Source organism: Corvus hawaiiensis, chromosome 6 (assembly GCF_020740725.1).
Source record: "Corvus hawaiiensis isolate bCorHaw1 chromosome 6, bCorHaw1.pri.cur, whole genome shotgun sequence".
Lineage (NCBI taxonomy): Eukaryota > Metazoa > Chordata > Aves > Passeriformes > Corvidae > Corvus > Corvus hawaiiensis.
The window spans coordinates 28,023,592-28,048,448 of record NC_063218.1 but is presented as its reverse complement, the minus strand read 5'-3'; the positions used below and the strand labels follow the sequence as shown (position 1 = coordinate 28,048,448).

General features: G+C 37.5%; 1 protein-coding gene across 2 annotated transcripts; it reads left to right on the top strand.

Moving 5' to 3' along the window:
- Positions 1 to 1,541: 1,541 nt before the first annotated feature.
- G2E3 (G2/M-phase specific E3 ubiquitin protein ligase) lies at positions 1,542 to 24,674 on the top strand. 2 transcript variants are annotated; one of them, XM_048306986.1, is made up of 16 exons: positions 1,542 to 1,619; positions 4,354 to 4,405; positions 5,914 to 6,011; positions 7,940 to 8,041; positions 10,140 to 10,264; positions 11,320 to 11,485; positions 12,162 to 12,268; positions 13,331 to 13,447; positions 14,275 to 14,399; positions 14,506 to 14,638; positions 15,319 to 15,441; positions 16,575 to 16,885; positions 17,531 to 17,712; positions 17,873 to 18,045; positions 19,818 to 20,017; positions 20,597 to 24,674. In XM_048306986.1, exons 2-16 carry the CDS (start codon positions 4,369 to 4,371, stop codon positions 20,827 to 20,829), a joined length of 2,232 nt encoding a protein of 743 aa, XP_048162943.1. In that variant the 5' UTR covers positions 1,542 to 1,619; positions 4,354 to 4,368; the 3' UTR covers positions 20,830 to 24,674. The 2 variants fall into 2 exon arrangements, with proteins under 2 accessions (XP_048162943.1, XP_048162944.1); XM_048306987.1 differs by lacking the exon at positions 1,542 to 1,619 and having other exon boundaries at positions 2,038 to 4,405.
- Positions 24,675 to 24,857: the final 183 nt, after the last annotated feature.

Below are 24,857 nucleotides of genomic sequence, written 5' to 3'. Positions count from 1 at the left end.
AATAATAATAATAATAATTTTCATAACTAACAGAACTTAACAGCGGAACCAAAATGAAATATTCTGTATTTGGAATCATATAGCATACATAACTGTATACTGTATAGGTATACGTATACTGTATTCTGTAATATAGACCAGAAATAGTGCTATCTATTACAAAAGATGGAGGTAGTATAATAGTAACATCCTTTATTCAGCAGACCGTTACTTGGGACACATATATCAACAATGTGGCAGACTGGGATCAGCCTCTCCAAAGACAACATTAAGGCTTATCATTCCCACTGGTAGTGTGACAATTCCTTTTATATATTTGAATAGTCAGCAAGCCGGACAGGGTACGGACAAGAATGATACTGTACACTTCTTGAAAATGTGCATTTGAATCCATGTAGGAGAATGGAAGCTCTTCTGGGTACCAGGTAGGTCATCAGTTATCGGATAAAATGGGATACCCCCCATACTGAGGTACATTTAGGAAAATCAACATAATTTGTCAAAAATAATTTAACATGCAAGACTTGGGCAACACACAGAAGAAGTAGGTAAGCCCCAGATACACAAACCCAGGAGATAACAGACTAAGACAAAGACCAGGCCTCTGATAGGAGCCATTGAAGGAACCATTCCATCCTCTGGAGATTAAACTGGAACTTTCTAACTGATGAGGGGGAAAGATGATCACAAATTTGTCAGGAAAGAACACACTCATTATGGGGTATTTTAGGTTATTTATATGATTGCGCAAAATGTGTTACGCGATGTTTAGGGGAACGGGTGCGATGAAGGTACATGACAAGCAAACAAGCACAGGAAAATTGAGAGGTAGTGGGACAATGGGGCCAGTTGTGTGGAAACAAGCTGCCGGTCAGCACACCTGCCTAACCAACTCCAGATCCCAGATAACCTCTCTGTTCCGTCTCTGTGTGCCGCTAGAGAACTTCCAGCCACGGCCAGTGACCGGGGATGTAGCTTGGCTCTGGGAGTTCTTCAGAGACTCCGGGCTCAACAGCCAAGTTACCAGGGGGAATAAAGGTCTGGACCAGGTGTTGGAGAGACCAGCCTGGGTAGCGCGGGGATGAGCGGCTCTGCAGAGGGTGAGTGTTGACCTGACACCCGCTCAGCATTCCCACCGCATGGACCTCGGGACTGCAGCATTCCAGCTCTACTGGACAGGGAACGAGCACTCGCCTGCATCCGAAAGCCGCTGGAATGAGCTCCCTTGTGACACAGTGCACCACCAGTGGCGTTCCAATGGAAAAACATCAGCACAAACATCAAATACAGAGCTTTATTGAGAAACTCCATTTTATTGCAGCTATGGGGGGAAAAGGGTCAGCACTGCTGCCTTACACTGTGACACCTTAGGCCCCTCGAGAACAAGCTGCAGAAGATAGAAATTTTAAAAAAAAAAAAAAAAAAAAAGTGGTTTTCCTACAAAAGCCTCAACTTCTTGTTTCCTCAGGTAAATCCCCCCAAAGGGGCTTGTGGGGAAGCTGCCCGCTGTTCCGGGGCCGCAGGGCCGCTGGGCGGGGCGGGCCGGGCCGCGCTTCCGGCAGGGGGCGGATGTTGGGGTTTGAATCGGCCGTCGGTTGGCGCGCGGCGTGGCTTGAGCGGTGAGTGCCGCCCCCGGGCTCCGCGGCGTGCGGAGGCGAGTGCCGCCCGGCCAGGGGCCGCGAGGGGCGGTGGGGCGCTCCGGGGGCTGTGTGGGCTGCCGGGGCAGGGAGGCGGGAGCCCCTTTCTGCGCCGTGCCGGGAGCGACGTGCGGCAGCCTCCCAGCCCGTGCTTTGGGGAGCCGCCGCTGCTTGGCTCCCGCCGCTCGGAGGGGCAGGAGCTCCGGGAGTCGCTGACCAAAGCGAACGTGCTCCCTTTCAGCTCCACGCGAGCGGGAGACGGGCGGCATGCCGGGGAGACGGGCGGCATGCCGGGGAGACGCGGCAGTGCGGCCGCGGGAGGGGAGCGGGCGGCGTCGCGCACAGGACCTGCCGTGGCCCCTGTGCCGGGCGGGGGTGGCGGCTGAGCCCTGCGGGGCGCGGGGGGGCGCGGCCGCCTGAGCCCCGTCACGGGGCTCCTCGGGACGTGCCGGGGGCTGGATGCCGAGGGACGGCTCTTTTCTCGGGACACGGAGCCGGGCAGTAACCGCGGAGTGACCTGGAGGCCCCGCCGTGTGGAAATTCAGGACACACAGCGTGCACAAATGAATCCGGGAGGGTTCCTTTGTTCCTGTGCTGGGGGAACGCGTGCCTGATACCGTGCCTCTTGGGGCTGGCTTCGTTTTTTCTTTTTTCAACATGTAGTTAAAACAATCCTGAAATGCCTTACGTTCTGGAGCAGTAAAAAACTACAGAATTTTGCAAAATTTAAACACCCACTCTGAGGACTTTTCTAGCCTGTTTAGGCAAAGTAGGTACATTTTATTTACACCAGTTTTCTAGACACTGGGCGATGATGTGTTCGTTCCTGTCTTGCAAACAGACTGATGGGAATTGCTTTGTTCTGTGAAAAGCCCTATAGGACTTATGCAGGGAGCCTCAATGGTTGATCCGTGTATCTTCTAACTTGTAAATTTGAACTTTGGATTCACTTCCCTGAAAGAATTTGAGAAAAGTAGAAGGAATTAGGGGTGGGGGTGGTGTAGCTGTTTGTTTTTTCCTTTCTATTTTACTAGAGCCAAGGAAAGGTGGGAAGGTGGTTTTCTTGTTTGCAGCCACATATGTGCTTTGTCGACCTGTAAGGCTTTCTACCAAAACGGCTTGTGTGGCCATGTATAGGTAGCTTCTTTGTTGTAGTACCGCAGGAGCTTGAGAATGGTGAAACTGACAGTGACCATCCTGGGGAAATCCTGAAGAAAGGGAATGTGTGTGAGCTCTGTGCTTGTCTTTTGCTCCCTTTGAATATTTATTCCTTTAGGAAAAGGGAAGTGTGTTTCTGGGAAAACAGTAATCACTTATTTCATTTGACTGTCAGTTCGGTGTGTCTTTAGAAGCCTCATCACCTAATTTAGTGGCGGTGCTTTTTGGTTTGTTTTCCTTTTAGATTGTTTTCTGGCCAAGGTCTTTCGTGCAGCTACTCAGGTTCTTAGTGGTATAGGCAATTGCCTTGTGCCTGAGACTTCTGCCTCTCTTTCTTTTCCTTTCTCAATACAATTCTCCTTCCCTAAATCTCCAGTAAAATTGCTACAGTGCTTTATTTGCAATAGTTTGGATTAGCCTCAAGTTTGTTCCTGAAGCTGATATCTGGCAGTCATCAAAACTGTAAATACCAGACCGCATAGCTCGAAGTCTGACAGGCATCTGGTATGGACCTTGGATTTGTTACTGGTTGCTCCCCTGTTTGCTTCAGCATGTGAGAGGGAGTTGTTTGCCTACCTGAGATACAGCCTGGAGATTCAGGCAATCACCCATGATTCTTGGCTTGCAGAACTTAGGTAATGCCTTCTTCAGCTTCCTAAGGGAAGGCAAGTCAGAGATCTACAGATGTGTTCCTAGAAGGATTCTGAGAAAGAATAATCATCTTGGTGCTGTGGTGAAGAAACTGGGGATTATTTGGTTTGGGTTGGGTTTTTTTTGTCCAAGGTGGGATAGGGTGCATGGCATGGCACACAGTGGAGGGCAGTTCACATGATGTTTGAAAGAAATGCAAGTTAGATCAGTGTTTCTAAATAAATTACTTTGCACTTCAGAATTTAAAATACATAGTCCTACATGGTGTAAATTCCCTTGTATGCATGTCCCAGTTTTGGATTCCTCACCCTTTTTGGGGTGGAGTTTTTTCTGTTTGGCTTTTTTGTGGATTGGGATTTCTCTGATTAGGCCAGGATCCTGCATTTTCTCCAAAGAGTGGAGACTATATTCATAGTTACATCACTACTCTACACAGCTAGTTTTTGTTTCCAACTTCTTTGTATTAGTATAACCTTTATTTGAGCAGAAGTCACAGCTACTCCATAGATGGTCTGTGAGCCATTATTTCTGACACTTAAAATAAGTAAGAACTCTTCTGTACAGTTAAGTTTGTACATAACTAGGTGTTTCATTGGACTTTATTTTCTCTTCTGAAAATAAAATATATTGTTTGTTAGTTTGGGGAGATAGGTAAAAGTTGCTGTATCTTTCATTGGTCTAGGAATTTTTTTTCTGGACATTTGCATCCTGCTTTCTGAACCCCTATCTCTCACAATAACAGTTGAATTATAATTCAATTATAATTATAATTCAAGTCCTAATCCTGCTTTTAGTTTATTGAGTTTATGCGCTTTTTTTTTTCAGGTTTAAATAAAACATAAAAGAGGTATATAATGTTCATTAATGTACTGGATGTATTTAATACCTCATTTCTTTTGCATGACAGCCAGAAGAACTCAGGATGAGTAAACCAAATAATTTTGATGTTCAAAGTACATGTGAGTAAAGTTTTTATTAAATCATTTCAGAAATACTTAATCTGCATATATAATGCTAGTTATAACTTGTTTTATTTAGGCTCAAAGAGCAGGTGAGTTTCCAAGAATCAAATTACTGTGTCCATTTTGAGGCTCTTCAGTACAAAAAAGACAAAGACCTCCTGAGAGGGTTCAGCAGAGGCCACAGAGATGATTTGGGGTCTGAAGCATCTCAGTCTGAAGGAGAGACTGAGGGGGATTGGCCTGTTTAGTCTGGAGAGGAGAAGACAGGGGGAATCTCATTAACACATATAAATATCTCAGAGGCAGGTGCCAAGAGCATGGTGCCAGACTCTTCAGTGGTGCCCAGCAACAGGATGAGGAGCAATGGTCGTGAACTAAAACACAAGAAGTTCCCTCTCAACATGAGGAAGAGCTTCTTTACGTTGAGGGTGGCAGAGCACTGGAAGAGGCTGCCCAGGGAGGTTGTGGACTCACCCTCTTTGGAGACATTCAAAACCCACTTGCACAAGTTCCTGTGTCACCTGCTCTAGGTGACCCTGCCTTGGCAGGGGGTTGGACCAGATGATCTCCAGAGGTCCCTACCAACCCTAACCATTCTGTGAAATTGTGTTGGAACCACCACTTGTCTCAGGAAATGAAAAAGAAATAAATAACTTACAAACTTCCTTGCATTTTTTTGCTGTGATTAGAATATTTTAAAATAGTATTTTCTGCAGATGTTTTAAGAAAGTAACCTTGTGACTTTAGCAGCGAAATAACACTGCTGTGTTTGAGAAGTACCACTCAGGACTTTCTTAGGCTGAAGCAGTTAACCCTATTCTTGTCACTACTGTGACTGTTCTTGATCTTAGAATATTTTAAATGTATTTTATATGTCTCCTGGGAATTGAAGGGAAGCTGTTAAATGTCCATGGAACTATGTTAGTGGGCTAGAAACTTCAGTAAGTGGTAAATCCTCAAGGTTTTAGTTGAATGCAGTGTTGTCTCAAATTGTTAAGTGTTTTTGAAAACTGTGGTAGCATATTGCTTGGCACTATTCACATGCTTTTCACCAATGTTATCCCATAGGTAGACAAAGAAATGGTTGATTCATGGATTCTAATATGGGGATAACTTTATGTATTGTACTAAAAACAACTAGGTGACATTTCACATGCACCTGGACATTGTTGGCCATTTGACAATTCTCTTTGGGTGTTTTGGGAAGAATATTTCAATTGGGAGCACAGTCTGCTTTGTGAATTCAGCTTGGCTGATAGACCGCTCCTGAATCAGCAGGCTGGTTAAGTATTTTCTTTCTAGTAACTAGAGGAGGAACAAATAGTACATTTTTCTGTATCTACTATAAAATTCAACATTAAGGAAAGGGATATCTACTGTCCTTTATCCAGTAATCTACTTGAAGATTGCATGTGATTAAAAGAGGTGAAAGCTACTGCTCTATAGCTGATCCATAGTAATTCCAGTACACTCACTGTGGTTATAAACATGATTGTACATTTTAGTCTGTGTTCTCTGTGGACGGACAGATGACTGCCCTGAAAAGTATGGAGAAAAAAGGATCTATGTGGAATACAATCTCACTGTTCATTATTACTGTTTGGTAAGTGTGTGGTGTTGATCTTGGAGTTTTCTGTTTTACCTGGGAAAAAAAAATGTGCAGTAAGTATTTAATAGTGATAACCTGTCCAGTTGTTGTAACGATTTTCTTGTTGTAAAGCTTGAACTGTGAGCTTTAACTCATAGCCTTGAAGGCTTGTACTTGTCAGGTGCAGCAGATAAAATAAGTAAATCCCTACAAGCCTTTATTCAAAGCTGAATTCTGTTTGTGGCCCATTTAAAGGAATTCATTAATTCTCCCAACCTATCATAGCAAATAGCAATGAAGGTACATGTTAAGACAAGGGGAACAGTTTGCACCTACTTCCATAACAACAGTGGAGTTTCAAAATTTGAAATGTGAAAATTCCACCCCTTGTGGAAAAAGTACAGAAATGTTTTCTTTTTTCCTCATTTCTTATTCTTGTTGGCTGTGAGCTGTTCTCTGACATTACATAGGACATTGTAACACTTTTAAGTCCTAATTTTCAGTTAAGTTATATGTACTCTGCTGATCATGTTAGTACAGTATCACTAATTAGTAGAAGCTTATAATTTAAACAAAGCTGTGGATATAACCTGCAGCTTTTGTTACCAACCTTGACATTTTCCAAAACTCACATTCTTAAAGGTATACTTAAACTACCTTTCAAGCTCTAAATTTTCACAGGTCTTTAGAATAATATGGCTACTTTACCAAAAAAAGGTTTTTGTTTGTTAATAAATAAAATTTGAATTTTCTCCCCAAATTTTAAACTAAGTGTCTAGTATCAGAAGAAATGTAGGGGGTATGTTTTCTTAACAAGTTCTTCAAAGAGTGTTGATTGCAAATGGTTTAATAGTTTAGATACTGAATCCTTTAAAAACTAAGGAGAGTGGGGGTTTTCTGAAGTTGCATAAAGATAGAAATATTTGTTTTTAAAGAAATTTTAAGCAGCTGGAAGGAAATATAGGTCATTATACTATTTTAGTGGTAATTTTGTCTCCTATATAAGGCCATATCAAATTATAGGAAAAAGTCCTATCCTGATGAAAAGCTAGGAAAAGGCATGCATGCAACACTGAGCCTTATGACTTACAAGATATTTTAACTGCAGGAAGCTCATCACAATATCTTTTACATCTTGTTGTCTCTACTTTGAAAAATGAGCAAAGCCCTGTGATTTTACTTAAATATAGTATATGTTATATAAGAAAAGAGTTCTACAACGAAACCCATTAGTGATAGTTTAATTATTTTTGCCAAATGTCTCACAGTTGGAAAAATATATTTACTATGTTTGAGTATATAATCTTACATTTATTTGACTAAAATATTGATAAAGCTAGTTAAAATGGTGCTATGTTGAAATTAGAGATTGTAAAGAACATAGATGGCATCAAGTTGTGAAACTCTTCAGTTATTTGAAGATTGTAATGTAGCTGCCTAACTTTAAATTATCATCAGGCTCTTCTGATTTGCCTAGTTACTTGATTCTGTGTTTATTTAAATCTCCTCTAAAGTGAATTACTTTTCCTCTTAGGTGACACTTCAGTACAGTTACTTCCTACTGTGTTTCATTATCTCCACAGCACAATTGTCATTCATATTAACTAAGCTAATTTAATTTTACTTCCTCTGAAGATTTATATGCTGAAAGTAATTGTTTGACAATTATCTGAATAGTCTGTATACTTCAAAAAGGAAGGCAAAATACACTGTCTCGGACCATACAGTATTATACAATACATTGATGTTATGAAATATTTCTTTTCATGTTACTGGTTATTGTCATGTCAGACAAAAATACCTAGATGTTTTGTATCAGCTTTTTAATCATTAAAATGTTTCCATATGAGCTTTTTAGACTAAACTTCTCTCTTGACAAGCATAGTGTATGTAACTTTAAATCTTTAGGTAGGTGAATGTTTTAAAGTGAATTGTTTTCTTAGTTGATGTCAAGTGGCATTTGGCAGAGAGGGGAAGAAGATGAAGGTGTGGATGGATTTTTAATCACAGATATTAGAAAAGAAGTAAACAGAGCTGCAAAACTGGTAAGAATGATGTCTTTGGTATTTACAAGGGGGAAAAAAGTTACTTTTAAGTGCTCTTAGTACTGCCCGTGGGGTTTGTTTTCTTTCTCCAATGGACAATGTGCTGAGCCCATTCTAACATCTAAATTTTACGTTTAAGTAACAAGTATATTGGATTTGTGGAAGCCACAAGGAAAAAGCCCTGCAGAAATTTTAACAATCCACCCTTAAGGGGAAGGAAGCACCTAAGATTCGTAAATGCTCATTGGGCAAAAGGAATAACGAATATCAGATGGTTGACAAGAGATCAGAAGGTTTTATTAGTAAATTACACACTTGGCATGGAAACTAGCCTGGGGTTTTTGGGGCGTACCTTTTTAGGGATAGGTTTTTCCACCCCGAAGGTAGATTTCTTGCCTTCTATGTAAATTAGTTATCATGAGCAGTCTGTTCTTTCAGGCCTTTCTGAAAATGGGTTGGAGGGCTTTGGGGGTCTTAATCCCACCCTATAGTCCATGCCCACTTCCCGCCAAACATTCCTGTGCTTGCACTGTGCTGTGTTGTGGTTCTCTCTCACAAAAAAGTGAATCTCTGCCTGGCCCTCAGTTCCAGTTAAATCTTATTCTTTCTCACAGTGTGCTAATATCGATAGTCCTTGGTTTATCACCAGCAGTTCTTCTTTGTTACTGCCAGCAGTCCCTGGCTGGCTCCAGAGCCATGTGGTTATCAGTGCTTGAGACATGCACATTAGCCCCTTGTCTTCTGGGAATCGAAAGCTCTTAAGGTCTCACTTTGGACCACTGTTTATAGGGTCACAGAGAGTGGGCTTTAGTTACAGTAATTTTCCATCCTTGTTGCGGTGAACCATGGCCAAAGCCAGGTTCAGCTGAACCACAGCCTAAAATCCCTGAAATTACAGGGAGCACCCCAAAATCTGCAATCCGTGCCTTACCTTTAGCTGCAGCTTTCCCTTTCCCATATTTCTCATATCCGGCTGCTTTTCCAGAGAGATCTAGGTTCTTCGGTTGCTATTTGGTCTCTGTTACTTCTCCCCGCCTACCCCTTCCCCATTTGCTGTAATCCCTTCTCCCCGCTTCTGTAACACCCCCTGATTGATGTATCATTGGTTACTGTGCATTTTCCACACCCCTTTGGCAGGGCTACAAAGCGCCCCCGCAAGCCACGTGGCTTCAGCTTGCTCAATGGATTTTGCTCCTCCTCCTCACAAGGAGTCCTTCCGCTTTATCCTCCCTCCTTCGGGCGCGCTAGACATGGGAGAGCGAGGCGAACCCGTGCGGGCGATTCGCCCACTCCCCCGCGCGCCGGGATCAGTCTCCATCTGCCCCGCTCGGGCAGGCAGAAGTTTGCTCGGTGCCAGCACCTCGTGCTAGCCCGGGAAGGCACCGTTAGCACATCCTGGCTGCAGTTCGGGTTGGTAACTTTCTTTGAAGTTTCAGTAACAAAAATACTACTCCGCCTGGGTTGTTATTCAGGCAAGAAAAATAAGTTTCCAAGGCTGTTTGTTATAAAACAGGAGCTCATGAGATGCGTGTTAGTTCCTGGGAACATACAGTGTTTCTGATGAACCTCAAGAGAGGCTTAGTCCAGTACAGTTTGTCCAGTCTGAAGCCTACCGAGCATTTCTGAGATCACGGTGTGGCCTGGGGGGCAGGGATGCTCCATTACAATCCATCCCAGAACTGAAGTCAGCTTCCCTGGGCCTCTACAGTTTGCAACTATTTTTATTCTCTGGGTATGTTGCAGATAAATAAGAGTGAATTAAACTTTCATAATACCTCATGACATTGTGCTGAGCTTGAAGCTGACAGTAAATAATTTATAGATGCAACTAAACTATAGGTACTGATAAAATAGCTCGTATTTTAGCTTACATGTCACAAGACAATATGCATATAAACCAATACATAAAGTCTGTGAAATAACTGCATATGTTTGCTCTTGGTAACAGAGCTAAACCACATTAGTCTTGTCACAGTTATAATCTATGAGCTGCTATTCTTTCTTACACACTTTCTGTAATTTTTCTATTGGTTTAATTCCTGTAATTTTACTTGTATTTAAGATGTTAATATTCTGTTCCCAAAAAAATTATTTCTAGAAATGTAATATCTGTAAGAAAAAGGGTGCTTCGATTGGATGTGTAGCTCCTAAATGCAAACGAAGTTACCATTTTCCTTGTGGGTTACAAAGGGAATGCATTTTCCAGTTTATGGAAGACTTCAGGTGAGTTGTTTTTCCATTTTCAATTTATTATATTTATACCGGACGTAACTTGGGTTTCTTTCATGGCTTATTATTGGATAGGCTGCTAGTTACAAATGACATCAGATTATCCAGGAACAAAATACCCTATTTGTGGAAGACATGGAAGTCAAACAGTTACGTTGCATACCTAATACTTATAAACTGAATTCTCAACACTTTTAAATATGACTTTATGCTTACACAAGTAGTTGAGTTGTTTATAAAATTGAGCAGTAAATTCTGAACTGTGGAATAAACTGCATTATGGTTGATTTGGTTTTTTTGTTTGCCTCTCTCCTGTGCCTTTGTTGAAATGGCAGAGGTTTGCCTACCTATACATCTCAGCAGTAAAAACACACTGTCTGCCATTTTGTTGTGTTTCCAAGTTTATTAGAGATAGACTGCAGGAGAAATGGGCTTAATATCAAATGTCTAAAAAATGTTTTCTTTTACTGTCATCTGTCTAGCATCTTGGCTGTAGTCAAAATACTCTTGAGTGCATTTTCCTTATTATGAGCTGAGTTTTAGGGTGGATGAAGTCCAGCAGGCACTTAATAAAAATGGCTCACATTACCTCAAGTGCATGTAAAGATAAGGCATTTTCAGAAAAGTTTCTTCTCGAGCTGCATTTCTTGGATGTATGGTATGGAATATCCCCTAGGTCAGTTGGGGTTAACCACCCCAGCTGTCTCACCTCCCAATTCCTTGTGCACCCCTAGCCTGCTCACTGGTGGGAAGGAGTGAGAAACAGAAAAGGTCTGGTCTCTGTTCAAGGTCTGCTTGGCAGTAATTAGAATATCACTGTGTTTTCAACACTGATTTCATCACAAATCCGAAACACAGCACCATACAAGCTATTATTAAGAAACTTAACTCTAGCCTAGCCAAAACCAGTATGTCTACATTTTTAGCTTGTTGCATAGCACTTATTCATAAAAAATAGAGTAATGAATTAATTTTACTGTCCTCAAATTTTATGAAGAAGGTTCTTAAAATGTTATTTTGTTAAGGGAACCATAAATTATTATTTTTAGATCTTACTGTTGGGAACATAGACCAGTCCAAAAGTTTACGGACAAAGAACCTAGAGGAGCTTCACAGTGCACAATATGCCTGGATTTGGTTGAACATCTTCCAGTGTATACTGTATTGAAAAGTCCTTGCTGTAAAAATGCTTGGTTTCATCGAGAATGCTTGCAGGTAATACAGGTTCTCCCTTTCATTCTTTTTGCATCCATGGAGATCACATTTCTGTTTAAAAAGTAATGGAACAATTGCTTAGTGTTAAGTGTAGATAGTAGGTATGAAACATACTAGGTTTGAAGAACAGTGCTGAAATTGTGTTATGGACACAAAAGGATTTTGGGGTTTTAATGCTGTTAGCTTTTTCTCCCTCAATGGCCCCTCCATGTTTCTGCATGTATGATATATACTGTATGCCTTTACTACTTTTAGGAACTGAAGTTCAGCCTATGTCGTTGCTTTCTTGCAAGTTGTTATGTGCAGAATCTGAGTGCCAAAACTATATCCATCATCAGTTCTCTTTGACTAAATCCAGGACTAGAAAAAGTTACAACATTCTTTTTGTAAACTTACTCTGGATCTGGGGAGGTTGACTGAAAAGGATGGCGCTTTCATTTATGAACCTTATTCTAGCGTATGAGCCCTTTCCTTTAAAGGAAGAGAAATCCATTCCATTTGCTTTAATGTCAAGTCATATCACAATTTGATACTAGCTTAAACACCCGTGTCAGGACAGTATCCATGAATGTAATGCTTCTCAATATTAAGACGAAATTTATTGGCATCTTAAGGATGGTAGTAATTCAATAATTGGTCTGGTTTTTTTTGTTGTGTTTTTTTTTTCTTGACACAGTATCAAGCTTTGAGTGCTGGGATATTTTTCTTTAGGTGCACAGTATGTAATAACAAGGACAAATTTCAAAAAGAAATGTTGAGAATGGGCATACACATTCCAGAAAGGTAAGTAATTTTGTTAATAATCACTCTTGTATGAAAACTTTGACAGGCTGTTATAAACATTTTAATTTATTCTACAGAACTTCAACTATTAATATGTGAAATGTTAGTTCTACCTTCAGTTGTGGGATTGTTCAGTTTGGTAAGGAGTGGCCTGTGTCCTTTTAGATAGGCATAAAAATTGGCAAAGGTCAAATTAGTTATCTCAAACATAAAGCAGGAAGCTCTGAAAAGTCATTTTTAATGCCATCATTCAACTTAAACTCTAAACCCAATTAAAAGATAAAAGCACTTCTTAAATACAATAATTTTTCCTTAACATAGGGATTGTTGAGAAGTGTATTTTCTGTGCCCAAGTTTAATTATCTGAATTTCTGTCAAGACAGAATTGTAACTGACTGATTACTCAGCCATACAGCTTCTATCTTCTGCCAAGGGATTGCAAAGGTTATGTTTCCTATAATACCTGCTTCCAAAATTCCGAGCCGTTTTTCCTGTTTCTATAACCTGATGAGGCTCAAAATATGATAGAAAGAGATCAGAATGATGCTTCTTTGTTAGAAGTAGTATTCCTTAATAACTATTAGTCTTTTCAGAGAGCACTATTAATTCCCTCTTGAGGCAGAAGCTTAAGATTCTGGAGAGGAAGAAGAGTCAAAATATTTGATGAACTTTGCTGTACTGGTTTGGAACATTCTGAGTTACCATTCATGAAACCAGTTTCGGCGGTAACTTGAGTAGGCTGCCTAAACAAATATCCTTGTTTTCTGTGAGAGAAAAAAGGGAATAATATGAGACAGAGAAAATGTGCACTTGAGGTCATGTGAAAAATAATAAATACTTGAAATCAAAGTAACTGTGCAAGAAGAAGTCCGTCTGTGTGTTTTATAGTATTATTTTAGTTACTAGACTTTTCTTCCCCCTCTCTGTTGTCTGTTACATAGAACATGACATGATTGAAATATATTCATGTGTTTATTGCATATATATTTTTCAAAATATAGAGTAACCCATTGAAACGATCATAAATCAGTTCTGATATCCAATCTTCTGCCTTGTTTATAGGGATGCATCTTGGGAACTTGAAGAAAATGCATATCAAGACTTACTGCATTGTTATCAACACTGTGATGTTAAAAGATGTCTCTGTAAGAAAGGAAGAGACTATAATGAACCTGATAGGTATGATACTTTAGCAGGAAAGTATAATTTAGGATGGAATCATTTTTTGATGTGTTTTTCATTGTTGTTATTTATTATTATTTTTAGTTACTTAAATGCTTTGATGTTTTTCGGCATCAGGTTTTAATATCAAGCCAGCACACTGTCTAGATAATGTGTTTGTTTTACTCATTACAATCATATTTCAATACTAAATTTCTCTAACTTAATCTGGTTATAAAAGCCACGACAGCCAAAGTTAATGGATTATCAGTTACCTTGTCCTTGTCCTCATTTTATACAGGCTGAAGCAGAATTTGTGCATCAACATAGCATGTGTGTAAATGAATGTTGTGTATGTATCATTTGGAGTTTAATTCAGCAATTTCGGAAGTGTTAAAATACTTAGAGCCTTTACAAGAAATTATTGTTAAAGTAGTAGACTTAGGTCAGTAGTTTGAATGTTTCTGTAGAGAGCTCTCCTTTAAAAGAATTACCATTTGGAAAAGCTGACTGATGGATACCCATAGAACACAGAGGATTTTGCTGACTAGCAGCGTGAGAAGAAAATAGTGCCCACAAACTATGGACTTCAGGGCAGGGGAGTACCCTAATACCCTCATTCAGTGCAAGGTGCTGGAACATAAGTAGCTTTTTTTTCTTGTTGCGGCCAGGTATGAGTACATCTTGTGTGAAGAAAGTCTCCCTGATTAGAATCTGTTCTACCAGACTGATAAAGTTATGCTTTGTTGGTTTAGTGTCTGGATTGCGCTTACTTTTGAATATTCTTTGTTTTAATTAGCCTCGTTCTTCTGTCTAATTCTAAATACCTAAGTTTTTAATTTTAGTAAATGGGAAATAAAGCGTTGTCAGTATTGCGGTTCTCGTGGGACTCATTTGGCCTGTTCGTCTATGAAGTCATGGGAGCAAAACTGGGAGTGCATGGAATGCAGAAGTATCTTTGCAAAATCAGGTAAAGTTATGGATGTGACAGTGATTTCTTAAATGATAACTTTAAGTTATGTAAGTATACTTTACAATGAGCAAATTCATTAAATTAATATAATGTAATCATACAGGAAAGTATAGCAAACGGAAAAAGCGTGCTTTGGCTACCTCTGAAAAGACAAATGGGACGACTTGTTTGCTGGAAGAGCCACCTCCAAAGTCCCCTCGGCAATCATCTGGATCTCCACGCAATTTTCTACTCCAGTGTGTAATTTTCTGTTTTCTCGCAGAAACTGATTATTGCATAAAATAATACTTAAACATGAGGAAATGGTGGCTTATTCTGTAGCAGAAACTTACATTTAATTGCAAATCAAATTAAATTGGAGTAAAGTTTAATAATTGAAGTTTTCTGACTAAGCCATGAGCTCTGGAAATTTGCTGTAGTTATTTGGATTTGGTGGCATGTAAACCACTTTTTAGTTGGTAAGGATAGATCCTTGTTAAAGGAATTTCAACAATTTAGTGGTAACTTAGATTATACAAATGGCAAAGCATTGTTTGCTTATTGGTATTTTTTCCATTTTAAGAGTGTTCTAGAAGTCTGACTTAGAGATGTTCATATTAATGTTTTCCTCTGCTGTAATAAAAACTTCTCAAGTTTGTAGAAACTAATACTTTTAGTTTTTGCTTACTGTATCAGTCAGGACTTTCGTCTAATGTATGAGATGCAACTAAAAACAGATCCTAAGGCCACCAAGGAATAAAATACAGAACTGTTATTTTTAAAATAGTTGTTCAGGCGCTGGTGGACTTCATGGAAATGAAGATACAAATGAGATTCGGTGCTGAAGTAGGGGGAAACTATACTGCTACCTTGAAATAGGAAGTGTTCATGTATTCTTTAGTTGTATCTCTTCTTAAAATACTGGTTTGTCTTACAGATCATCAAAGATAATGTGCCAGAACTTGTCACCATGCTCACACCTAGAACTTCCAGCATCTGACAGAATGACAACGTCCTTATCTCCAGTGAAGTCAAACAGGAGCTGGTCCCTGACGCAAAAGTATTTTCTTCTATTTTTCTTATTTTGAAGACTAATCTAGCACATGGCTTTATACTATATTTCCTACAGAACATGCAGGGAGGAGGGTCTCTGTGTGTGTTTGTGTATATACAGTGTGCATATGTATTTCTCTGTGTGAGTATATATAGTATCCCTATATATTTGTGTGTGTGTATGTTTATAGTCACTGCAAAAATGAGATCAATATACACTTACAACCTGAAGTCATAGCTTGAGAGAGACTTCTGCTGTTTCTAAATGCTAGAGGGGCACGAGGAGAAAAGAATGAAACCTAGTGAGAATTTGTAGGTTAGGTAATGAGGGGATCCAAACCCAGAAATGCATACTTGCCCTTACTGATGCATGGTTAAACGTTCTTTAGAAAATAGGGAATAAAAATAACCCTAATTGCTTTCTTCTAATTAGACGTCCTAAATTTTAAATGTGTTTGTATTTGTACCGTATGAATAGTTCATGATTGTACTAAAGTCAGTGCTAAAACAACATGTTTTAATATAAAATACTCAGTTTAAGGACAAAAAATTCATTATCTTCTTGTGAGTAGTTAATTTATGGATTCTGCCTTATGTGCTAAAAATTCTGATGAGGGAGTAAGTTATTTCTAGTAGATATGGTATTTGAGATAGTTTTGGTTGGAAGTTAGAAAACAAAGGAAACATCTTGTTTTTTTAAATGAGAACTTTCTTCCTACTCAAATATATTTTTTATTATAGTGACAAAGATTATTCTAATTTGGTTGCAAAACATCTTTAATGTAAAATGGTAAACTCTTAATTTCTCACTTGTTTCATTCAGATTGTTTAAATGTCGAATCATTGTATGAGAATTGTTTGGCACTGTACTAAGAAAATCACTATTTTCTTTATGCCAGGGTAATTATTTCTGCCTCCATTTTTTGGTTCTTAAGAGATACTTAAACTTACCACTACAGTGTTAAAATTTTTTAATTCTATACTAAATGTTTTAATAATTAATAATTTAGGCAATACCTGAATGTGCCACAGTGTTTAAAGAAGTGTTCTCCTTAATAGACTGTTAAAATGTTTTTTGTAGAACTGTTGCTGATTATGAATCATAGATTTCATCTGAAAATACATGCAATTTTCTTATAGGCATTTAAGAGAGCAAAGAAGGGAAGTTTGTAATATACTGAAGGAGTTAAAGGTACAAGTTAAAACAAAAACAACAAGACTTAACATCAATGCAGAAAGTATTTGGAGTAATGCTTTAAAAGGATTTAGACAGCGCAACTTCAGTCCCACAAACACCATTGAAGTAAATTTCTCAAACTGCAAAAATAGATCAAAGACAAATACTTCTGCTGCATCAAAATACCATTTCTTCCAATTATTAATTCTTCACCTTCAGAATTCATCATTGTTTGAGGGCTCTTCTGGAAAGAACTTGGCCCTTGATTTTCAAGGTAATTGGTTGCTTGGTTGAAAAACATATTGAGAAGTATATAACTTAATTTTTAATCTTCAGCCAGTAGGAGTGTCAGTTCACAAGTGTAGTCCTGAAGGATAAAAATTGGGGTTTGATTTTTTTTTTTTACTTTTTCAATTCTGAAGGGGGATGGTGTGTGGATTTGTAATTAAAAATTTTGGGTTAGTTGGAGAAGTTGATGACAACCTTGGAAAAAATACAGCATATAACTAGACTTGGAACTTTTTAATTAGGGTATTTGTTCTCTTTAAGTGAATTTCTTTCTTCCGGACTCACTTTCTCTGCTAATTATTTTTCTTTCCTCAAATTTCTAGAACATTATTTCTCATAGCATGCTTCCCAAAGACCCCAAGTTAGCTTCTTTGAGTTCTTATGTTTCAGAATTAAATATGCATTGGGTGTAAAGTAGAAGAGGAAGTTACATCTTCCAAACCTTGATAGTGGGTGAAGAGTTGGTGTAAAAGAATGTGATACTCCTATGTAAAAATGTCATCTTAGAGTTTGAACTATCAGGAGACAGCAAAAGTCATTAAGAAAAAAAAGCACTATGACATTTTCTATTATGAAATGAGGATCAGAAATCATTTCTATGCATATAAAGTAAACATTTTTCTATTTGCAGCTGTAAAAGAAAATCTTTATTTTGAAGCTGGTAAAATGATTGCGGTTTCTCTGGTTCATGGTGGTCCATCTCCTGGTTTCTTTTCCAAAACACTGTTCGATTGCCTTGTCTACGGTCCAGAGAATGTGAAGCCAGCTTTGGAAGATGTTGCTGATGTTGATGTAGCACAAACAATACAAATGGTAACATGCAATAAGTTTCATTTTATTTCTTGCTCAAGACTATATTTGGAGATAAAGAAGAACTTACTGAGTATAAATTTTGTTGAAATCAAAAAGCTTATTTTTCACATATATGTGTGCACACGTGGTAAACAATGGCCTGACTTATCTTTTTATGCAGATAAAATATGCAAATAGTCTGTCCAGCCTACAGTCTACACTACAGGACTGCTGTGAATTCCTCACTGCTGCTGGATGTTTAAGACCTGTAACAGATTTGTGTGATAAGAACATGCTGGTGAATGACATATTGATCTATCATGTAATCAAGAGAATTACTTTACCCTTAGAAAGGTTTGTTTTGTATGAGTTTTCAAACTTCTTGGTTCTTTTCCTCACTGAAATACTAATTAATATGTTGCTAAAACTAACTTTCACATGTTCTCACTTATTCTCAATGAAGTGTACTGTAATTTTCAGTTGATTAAGTAGCAACTGTTAACTAGGTAGTTAAACTGAAAGACTGAAATTATTTCTCTGCATATCTGCTCTGTTCCACTTCTCCTTGGTCACATTCCGTTTTCAACCTTATGAAGAAGGCAGATTCACAGTTTTTAAACTACAGCATCACAAAGACCTTTGCACTATAAAATTTCTCTAGCTTATGTTCATTCTAATTCAGAATTGCTCAAATTTAGAATCTTTACATTTTAGAAATGTTTAACATATGTTTAGAATTCAAATGAGTTTTCCAGAGTTCTAATTAGGGAGTTTGTCTGTGCCATTAGGAGTGCAATACTGTCAACAAGTGTAAGTTGGCCTGCTTAGAACATAGGCATTGCATTGATGTTTCTGTGAGGTAGTGATGACCTCATTAGCTGGAAAAGTTGCAGCTCTTGACTGTTCTTTGATTGGTCTCTGCCCTTACTTCCAATTCGCATTCTTCATCTGCTTGGTAAAATGTATTGGATGCTAATTTTTCCAACAAGCATAGCTTGATTTAAACTTCAAATATAGCGTTATCTTTGACAAATTTGAATCAACTCAATCTCCAAGAGCTATGAAAACTAATTGTTAATGTGAGGATTTTTTTTTAATGAAGGTCAGAGCAATTAGTCTTTCCGCCAAGGTCCTCTGTCATGATTGAACAATCTATATCTTATTTTAAAACTAGTGAGCTAAAAAGTAAAACTTAATAATTAGCCCATTTGTTTATGCGGTAATGTGGTTTTGTGCATTTTGGGAGATGGACATAAGATGTGCATAAGTGAGTAGAACAAGAAATCACTTGTCACTATCAAGGACTGAGAGTAACTAGAGTGTTGGTTATTTTAGCTGTTAAATGTTCTAGGCCACTGGGCACCACTGAAAAGAGCCTGTCCCTGACTTCCTTGCACATTCCCTTCAGATACCTCTACATGTTGAGATTCCACCTGAACCTTCTCTTCTCCAGGCTGAAGAGTTCCAGCTCTCTCAGCCTCTCCTCTTAGGATTATGCTGTAGTCCCTTAATAATCCTAGTCATCCTTTGCCAGGCTTTCTCCAGTATGTCCGTATCTCTCTTGTACTGGGCAGTCTGGCACTGAACACAGCACTCAAGTGTGGCCTTACTGCTGCTAAGCAGAGGAAAAAGATCACCTCCCTTGAACTGCTGGCAACACAATTCCTAGTACAGCCCAGGGTGTTGCTTATCTGCATTCGGCACAGGGAGAAATAATAGCATGTAAGCACAAGCAGACTGCAAAAGCCAAGCAAAGGCTATCTTTTAAGACAACTCATTTTGTCTATGGACAAGAAATTTAAACTGTTTTCCAAAGAGCTATTTGTAAGAAAGAGATTTGCTATGTTCCCATATAAAAGTAAACCTTGCACAATCAAGTACCAGGAAATAAGGTTAATTTCTACATATCACTGGTATTTCTTTCATCTCCACAAAAAGCTCCACAGAAACATTTAGATTGTTAAAATGAAAGTTAAATGCATTTTCCGAGATAAAATGGGAGTACTGTGTAACTTTACTGAAAAGGTACAGAGACTGCAGATGGGGAAGATTTATTATATCCCATCTTGCAGCTTTATAAAATGCAGAGTTCTGATGCATGGTCTTTTTTTTTCCTCCCCTCCTAGTTTTAGGCAGGGTTTGAAAACTCTTGGCGTTCTAGAGAAAATGCAAATGCACCCAGATGCATTCTCTAGCATATTGTGCCACAAACCCGAAAGACTTTCAGCGGAAACTATTTGTGATCTCTTTACAATCCATTCCTCATCAGATGTAAATAAACTTAAAGGTGCTGGTTTTTGGATGGGCTATTTGCGAGATGTGGAAAGTAAGTAATTTTTAATTTTTTTTTAAATTTCAAAATCCTCCCCTTTCATGTGCAGGCTATTTAGTTGCTGGTGTACATACAGAATTTGATTTTTTTTTTTAGAGTTCAGTAGGGTAAATAAATCAAGGTTTTGTAGTCACTATCAGTTCCTAATTGTTCCTTCTTCCCCCTCTTTCTTACTAGTTAGAATTTCTGAAACTGTTGCCCAAAACTTTAGAGGGGTAAATACCTGAAAGATTGGATCTAGGACTCCTGTGAATTAAAAAAATAATCCAACACACAACCTAAGTGATACAGAAAAATCCTTTATTAAATAGTTTGTGTAAAGTCTTAAAGACCACTGTTTTCTATCTTTTTCTTGCAGAAGAGGATTTTGTATTCACTTAAGATTTTTCAGAATTAACTGAAGTGGGTTTTTCTTGCTAAACTTTTTCTTAGGTGGCCATATAACTGCATGCTTATTCAGCATATTGATTTGATTTCATGTGGGGTTTTTTTTTCCTCTTAGCACTTAACATGCAGGCTAATGGTTTATGTGTAATAGACAATCAATGATAAAAACTTATTCCGTTTTTTTAGGTGGTGAGTCTGTAGTGACATTGGAGGATATTCTGCTCTTCGTAACAGGCTCCTGTTACATACCATCCATTGGTTTTGATCCTGAACCTACTATTAAATTTTTGCATATAAGGTATCCCATTGGAAAGAGACTTCTTAATTGCTTAGAGCTTCCTATAACAAAGACATATCAGCAGTTCAAAAATAAAATGGAGCTCACCATCAGAAACACACTAAGAGTTGAAGGGGAGTAAGTATTTTTGCTGTTAAACTGAATGTTGGAAACTTGAGTTTTCTGCAGGAACATCTGCTTTCAGTTCGCTACTGTATTTTTGGACAACATACTTTTAGTATTTTCTGACCCTTCCCCCAGAATTATGCTAAAAGTTGTAATGTTATGAGATAGAATACAATTTCCAAATTAAAAAAAACTTTTATTTTTTCAGTAATTTTCCTTTTGAAGTCAACTTTAAGAGTCAGCCATCTCTTGCAGAAGTAGTTTAAATGTCAGCTTTTGCTGTAGACAGGTATGAAATGTTACCAAACTCTGTAACAGGTAAGTATATGGATTGTATCAAATACTTAGGTAACTTATTTATCAAAAACAAATCAGGTACATTTTGAAGATAATTGCTACAGAGCATTGTCTTGCATAAAGCTGTGATGCAGTTCTTTAATTCCATGTTTATTTTTTCAGTAATTGTTTTGTATTGATTCATTTACATTCCAATGGTTCATAGAAACCTAGGAAATTCAAAATACTTACAGTTTTACAGTCGTTTTGGCTAGTTCTTTAAAGGTCTGGAGAAAACATAGGCAAAATAATGCAGCGCAAGAACACAATCAGATTGAACTTGTCTCTGTTCAACAAAATCTTTGCATTCGCACATTTCTGCATTCTACTTCCATACATTTTTAATTACTCATAGAGCCAAAATAGTACAAATCAGAATAAAATCTTGAACATGCAACAATAACCGGTCTTTCAAGGCGAAATATAGGAGTTAATGTTGTTGAGTATGAAAAGAAGTTTGTCACTCATTAGAATATGTAAACTCGTCTTCCATTAAAGTCAATATTTTCCTACGACCATGCTCTAAAGCTCTTAGTTAAACTGAAGGCAGTCTACCATCAATCTTGTCTGGGCCTGATACTTTTCTAGCTTCTGTTCTAAACTCTTCCTGTTCAATCTTAGATGAATTCTGAGCACTGTATAAAATATATGTTAGTGCTGTAGTAATTTGTATAAATGGCTGGGCCATTAAGCTGTAAAAGTTAAGTAGTGAAGTTCCTACACAGCAACACTTTAATGTTACTAATGCTAGAACTATGAAATTAAAAGGACACTTAAGTATGTTCTTTTTAAATGTATGCTGCTCTCTGTTTTGAAATTACTATTTCCCTCTGTCAGTTTTGACCACCTGTACTATGTGTCCTGAACATCAGTTGTGCTATAGATGTAATATAGATACATATGTATCTGTATATATCTGTATGTATCCACGTTCTTCAAAATACTGAAAAGTAATCATATACTTTCTTATTTAATATAGCTTGGTTTGAATTGAAAATATAAGCAGGATTGCTTTATATTTGTATACCTTCGCAAGAAAGTACATCCACAGTAATTACAAATGGATAGGTGCTTCTGAAAAAATAATAGAAAGTCTAAGGAAATTATTGCAAGTATTAAATCAAACATTTCTCACTACTTCTAATGGCTAGAACAATCTAGTCTCATCAGTCTTGTCATTAAAAATTTAAGAGTATGAGAAGTTAAGACAGCATTAGCAGTGGGTTTTGCTTATTGGCCAAAAGCATATTCAAGTCTCCTTTAAAATAAGTGCATGATCTCTTGGAGAATGTAATTTGACTGTTTATATACTCAGCATTTTCTCAGTGTCTTCTCTCCAATAATATTCTGTGTTTCTGATCTTTGCATAATTTTTGACTCTCATTCTGCCAATAAATGCTTTGTATTCTTAGCCTTCAGAATGGTTTATTACCATTATAGGGAGTGGTTTGGCACAAATTTGTTTACATAATAAGGATTCATATTGTATGTTTGTATTTTTAAAATGTAATGAGTTTCCTGCAGATATAATATTATACTTTAAAAATGAGTAGTGTACTCAGTGCAGTATTTGTTTTTCTTGCCTAGTTAGAGATAAATGTGTTCTGTAATGTTATTCTTCCATGTGAAAAATACAGAAATTACAAAAGTAGCAAGCAGAATGTGAGTAATTTTGAAGGACAGTTCTTGGACTTTTGGTACCTGCAGTGACAAGAGAAATTGTTCAGAACCTGGAACTAAATAAACTGCATTTTAAGACCTTCAATGGAAAAAGAAATAATAAAATAATGTGAATATAAGCCTTCAAAACATACCTGAGATTACAAAAATAGAGTTCACACCTTTTTTGCTTATTACTTTTGAACTCAACAGTTGAAAGGTTTTTATATAAAGGCAGAATTAACCTATATGTTGGGTGTAAAAAATGTTAACTTTTAAAACTATCTGCTATACAATGCTATATCCAAACACTGAATTTGTAAAATCACACAATGTGTAATATTGCTTGAAAGAGTTTTTCTTCCACAGAATTTGCTCCCATTTTCTAATACTGACATGTACCCATTCAGGACAAGTTGTCTTTCCTTTTCTGTTGTTTGATCAGCTCTATCTAGACACTCCAGTATAATACTTAATATATTCAAGTTGTATTCCTGGAATATGGAAAGGAATTTCCTCATTTTCAGCATTAATTTATATAGACCAATCATAAATTTATTTGAACTGTTCATTAGAATTCCACTGAATAAGCTAACTTCCAAATACAGAATGGTCTCCCTTGTCTTGAAATTGTAAGAGCAATTTATGTAGCTATAAGGGCCATAGGGTTTTTTATAGCAGATCACTGAAGTGCAATATTACGGGGTAGTTTTCATTTTACATAAACATAACCTGAGGCACACCTGGCAACTAGGGAGATTGCTTACTTTCAGTATTTCTGTAACACAGGGAGAATAATTGATATGCATCAGTTGTGTATTAAATATATTCTTATAGAAGCTGCATCTTTTACAAGATTTGTCAGCACCACTAAAGAACTATTGCAGTCCTTTTTGTGTTTGGCCAAAGAACTTCACCCCACAGTTTGTGCATCAAAACCCTTAGCTTCCATCTGGAATTAGCACATCAAATAAGCTATTTATTTTCTAGAGTCATAATTTTCTACTAAACAATAATTAGTGGGTTTAGTATGGTCTCCTTAACAATGCACATATAATTAAAAAAACACCCTGAAGTATTTTAGCTCTATGTTTGAAAAGCCAAGGAATAAGAAATTTCTGTGACTTGCTTTTTTACTCATTCAGAGGATGCTTACAGAAAAGCTGTTAGCCTTTTAAACTGGTTTAAGAGTGAAATATATTCCAAAGGAGAAAAATATTTGTTCATAGTAAAAGTCTAAACCATTGCGTGCTGCAGCTTTGATTTTTTTCATTAAGATGTTAAGTCCTGGGATTTGAAAACAGAGGATTTTGAGAGTATTAGTTAATTATTCACACTCACATTCTGCTTATGCATTTTGAAAATAGTATCAAAAAAAATCTGATTTTAATTGAAGGAATTGCAACTTTGAAGCCTGCAAAATAAATTTGAAAATCGTATCTTGAATCTGTATTATATAGTAAAACGTGTTTAAAGCTCAAACTTTACCATTTCTTACCTAAGGCAATTTCTAGTTGGACAAAAGAAGAATTAACATGCAAAAACTTCTGAAGTGTCAAATCATATGTATACAGAAGATCATTTTCCAAATGGTGATATTTGTTAAAAAGCTACACTCTAACCCTCTGATTTTTGTATTACATAAACAATGTTCTTTTTTAAAGTTACGGTATGTAGGATGTTATGCAAGAAAATGTAATTTTGTAAATATTTTTAGCTGTAACTTGAACTGCAGGATCAGTGCCTGAACTGTTGCATCTTCAAGCAACATTTTACATGGCAGGTGTAGCATCAGTGTTCAAATAATTTGTAATTGTGGGAAATACTATGTATATATTCAAAGTGCAATAAAAGGTTAAATATGTAGCTTCCGTGGTTTTATTTTGTTGATTTAATAGGGTTTAGCCCTACAAGTATTATCACTATTTTCTGCAGTTTAATTTGTGTACCTATAGATTTATATAAAGGTGTATATGGCATGTTTACCCCGGTACCTTTGTATCGAAAGCTGAGTTAGGGCGAGTGGGGCTCTTCCCCGGCAGGATTGCT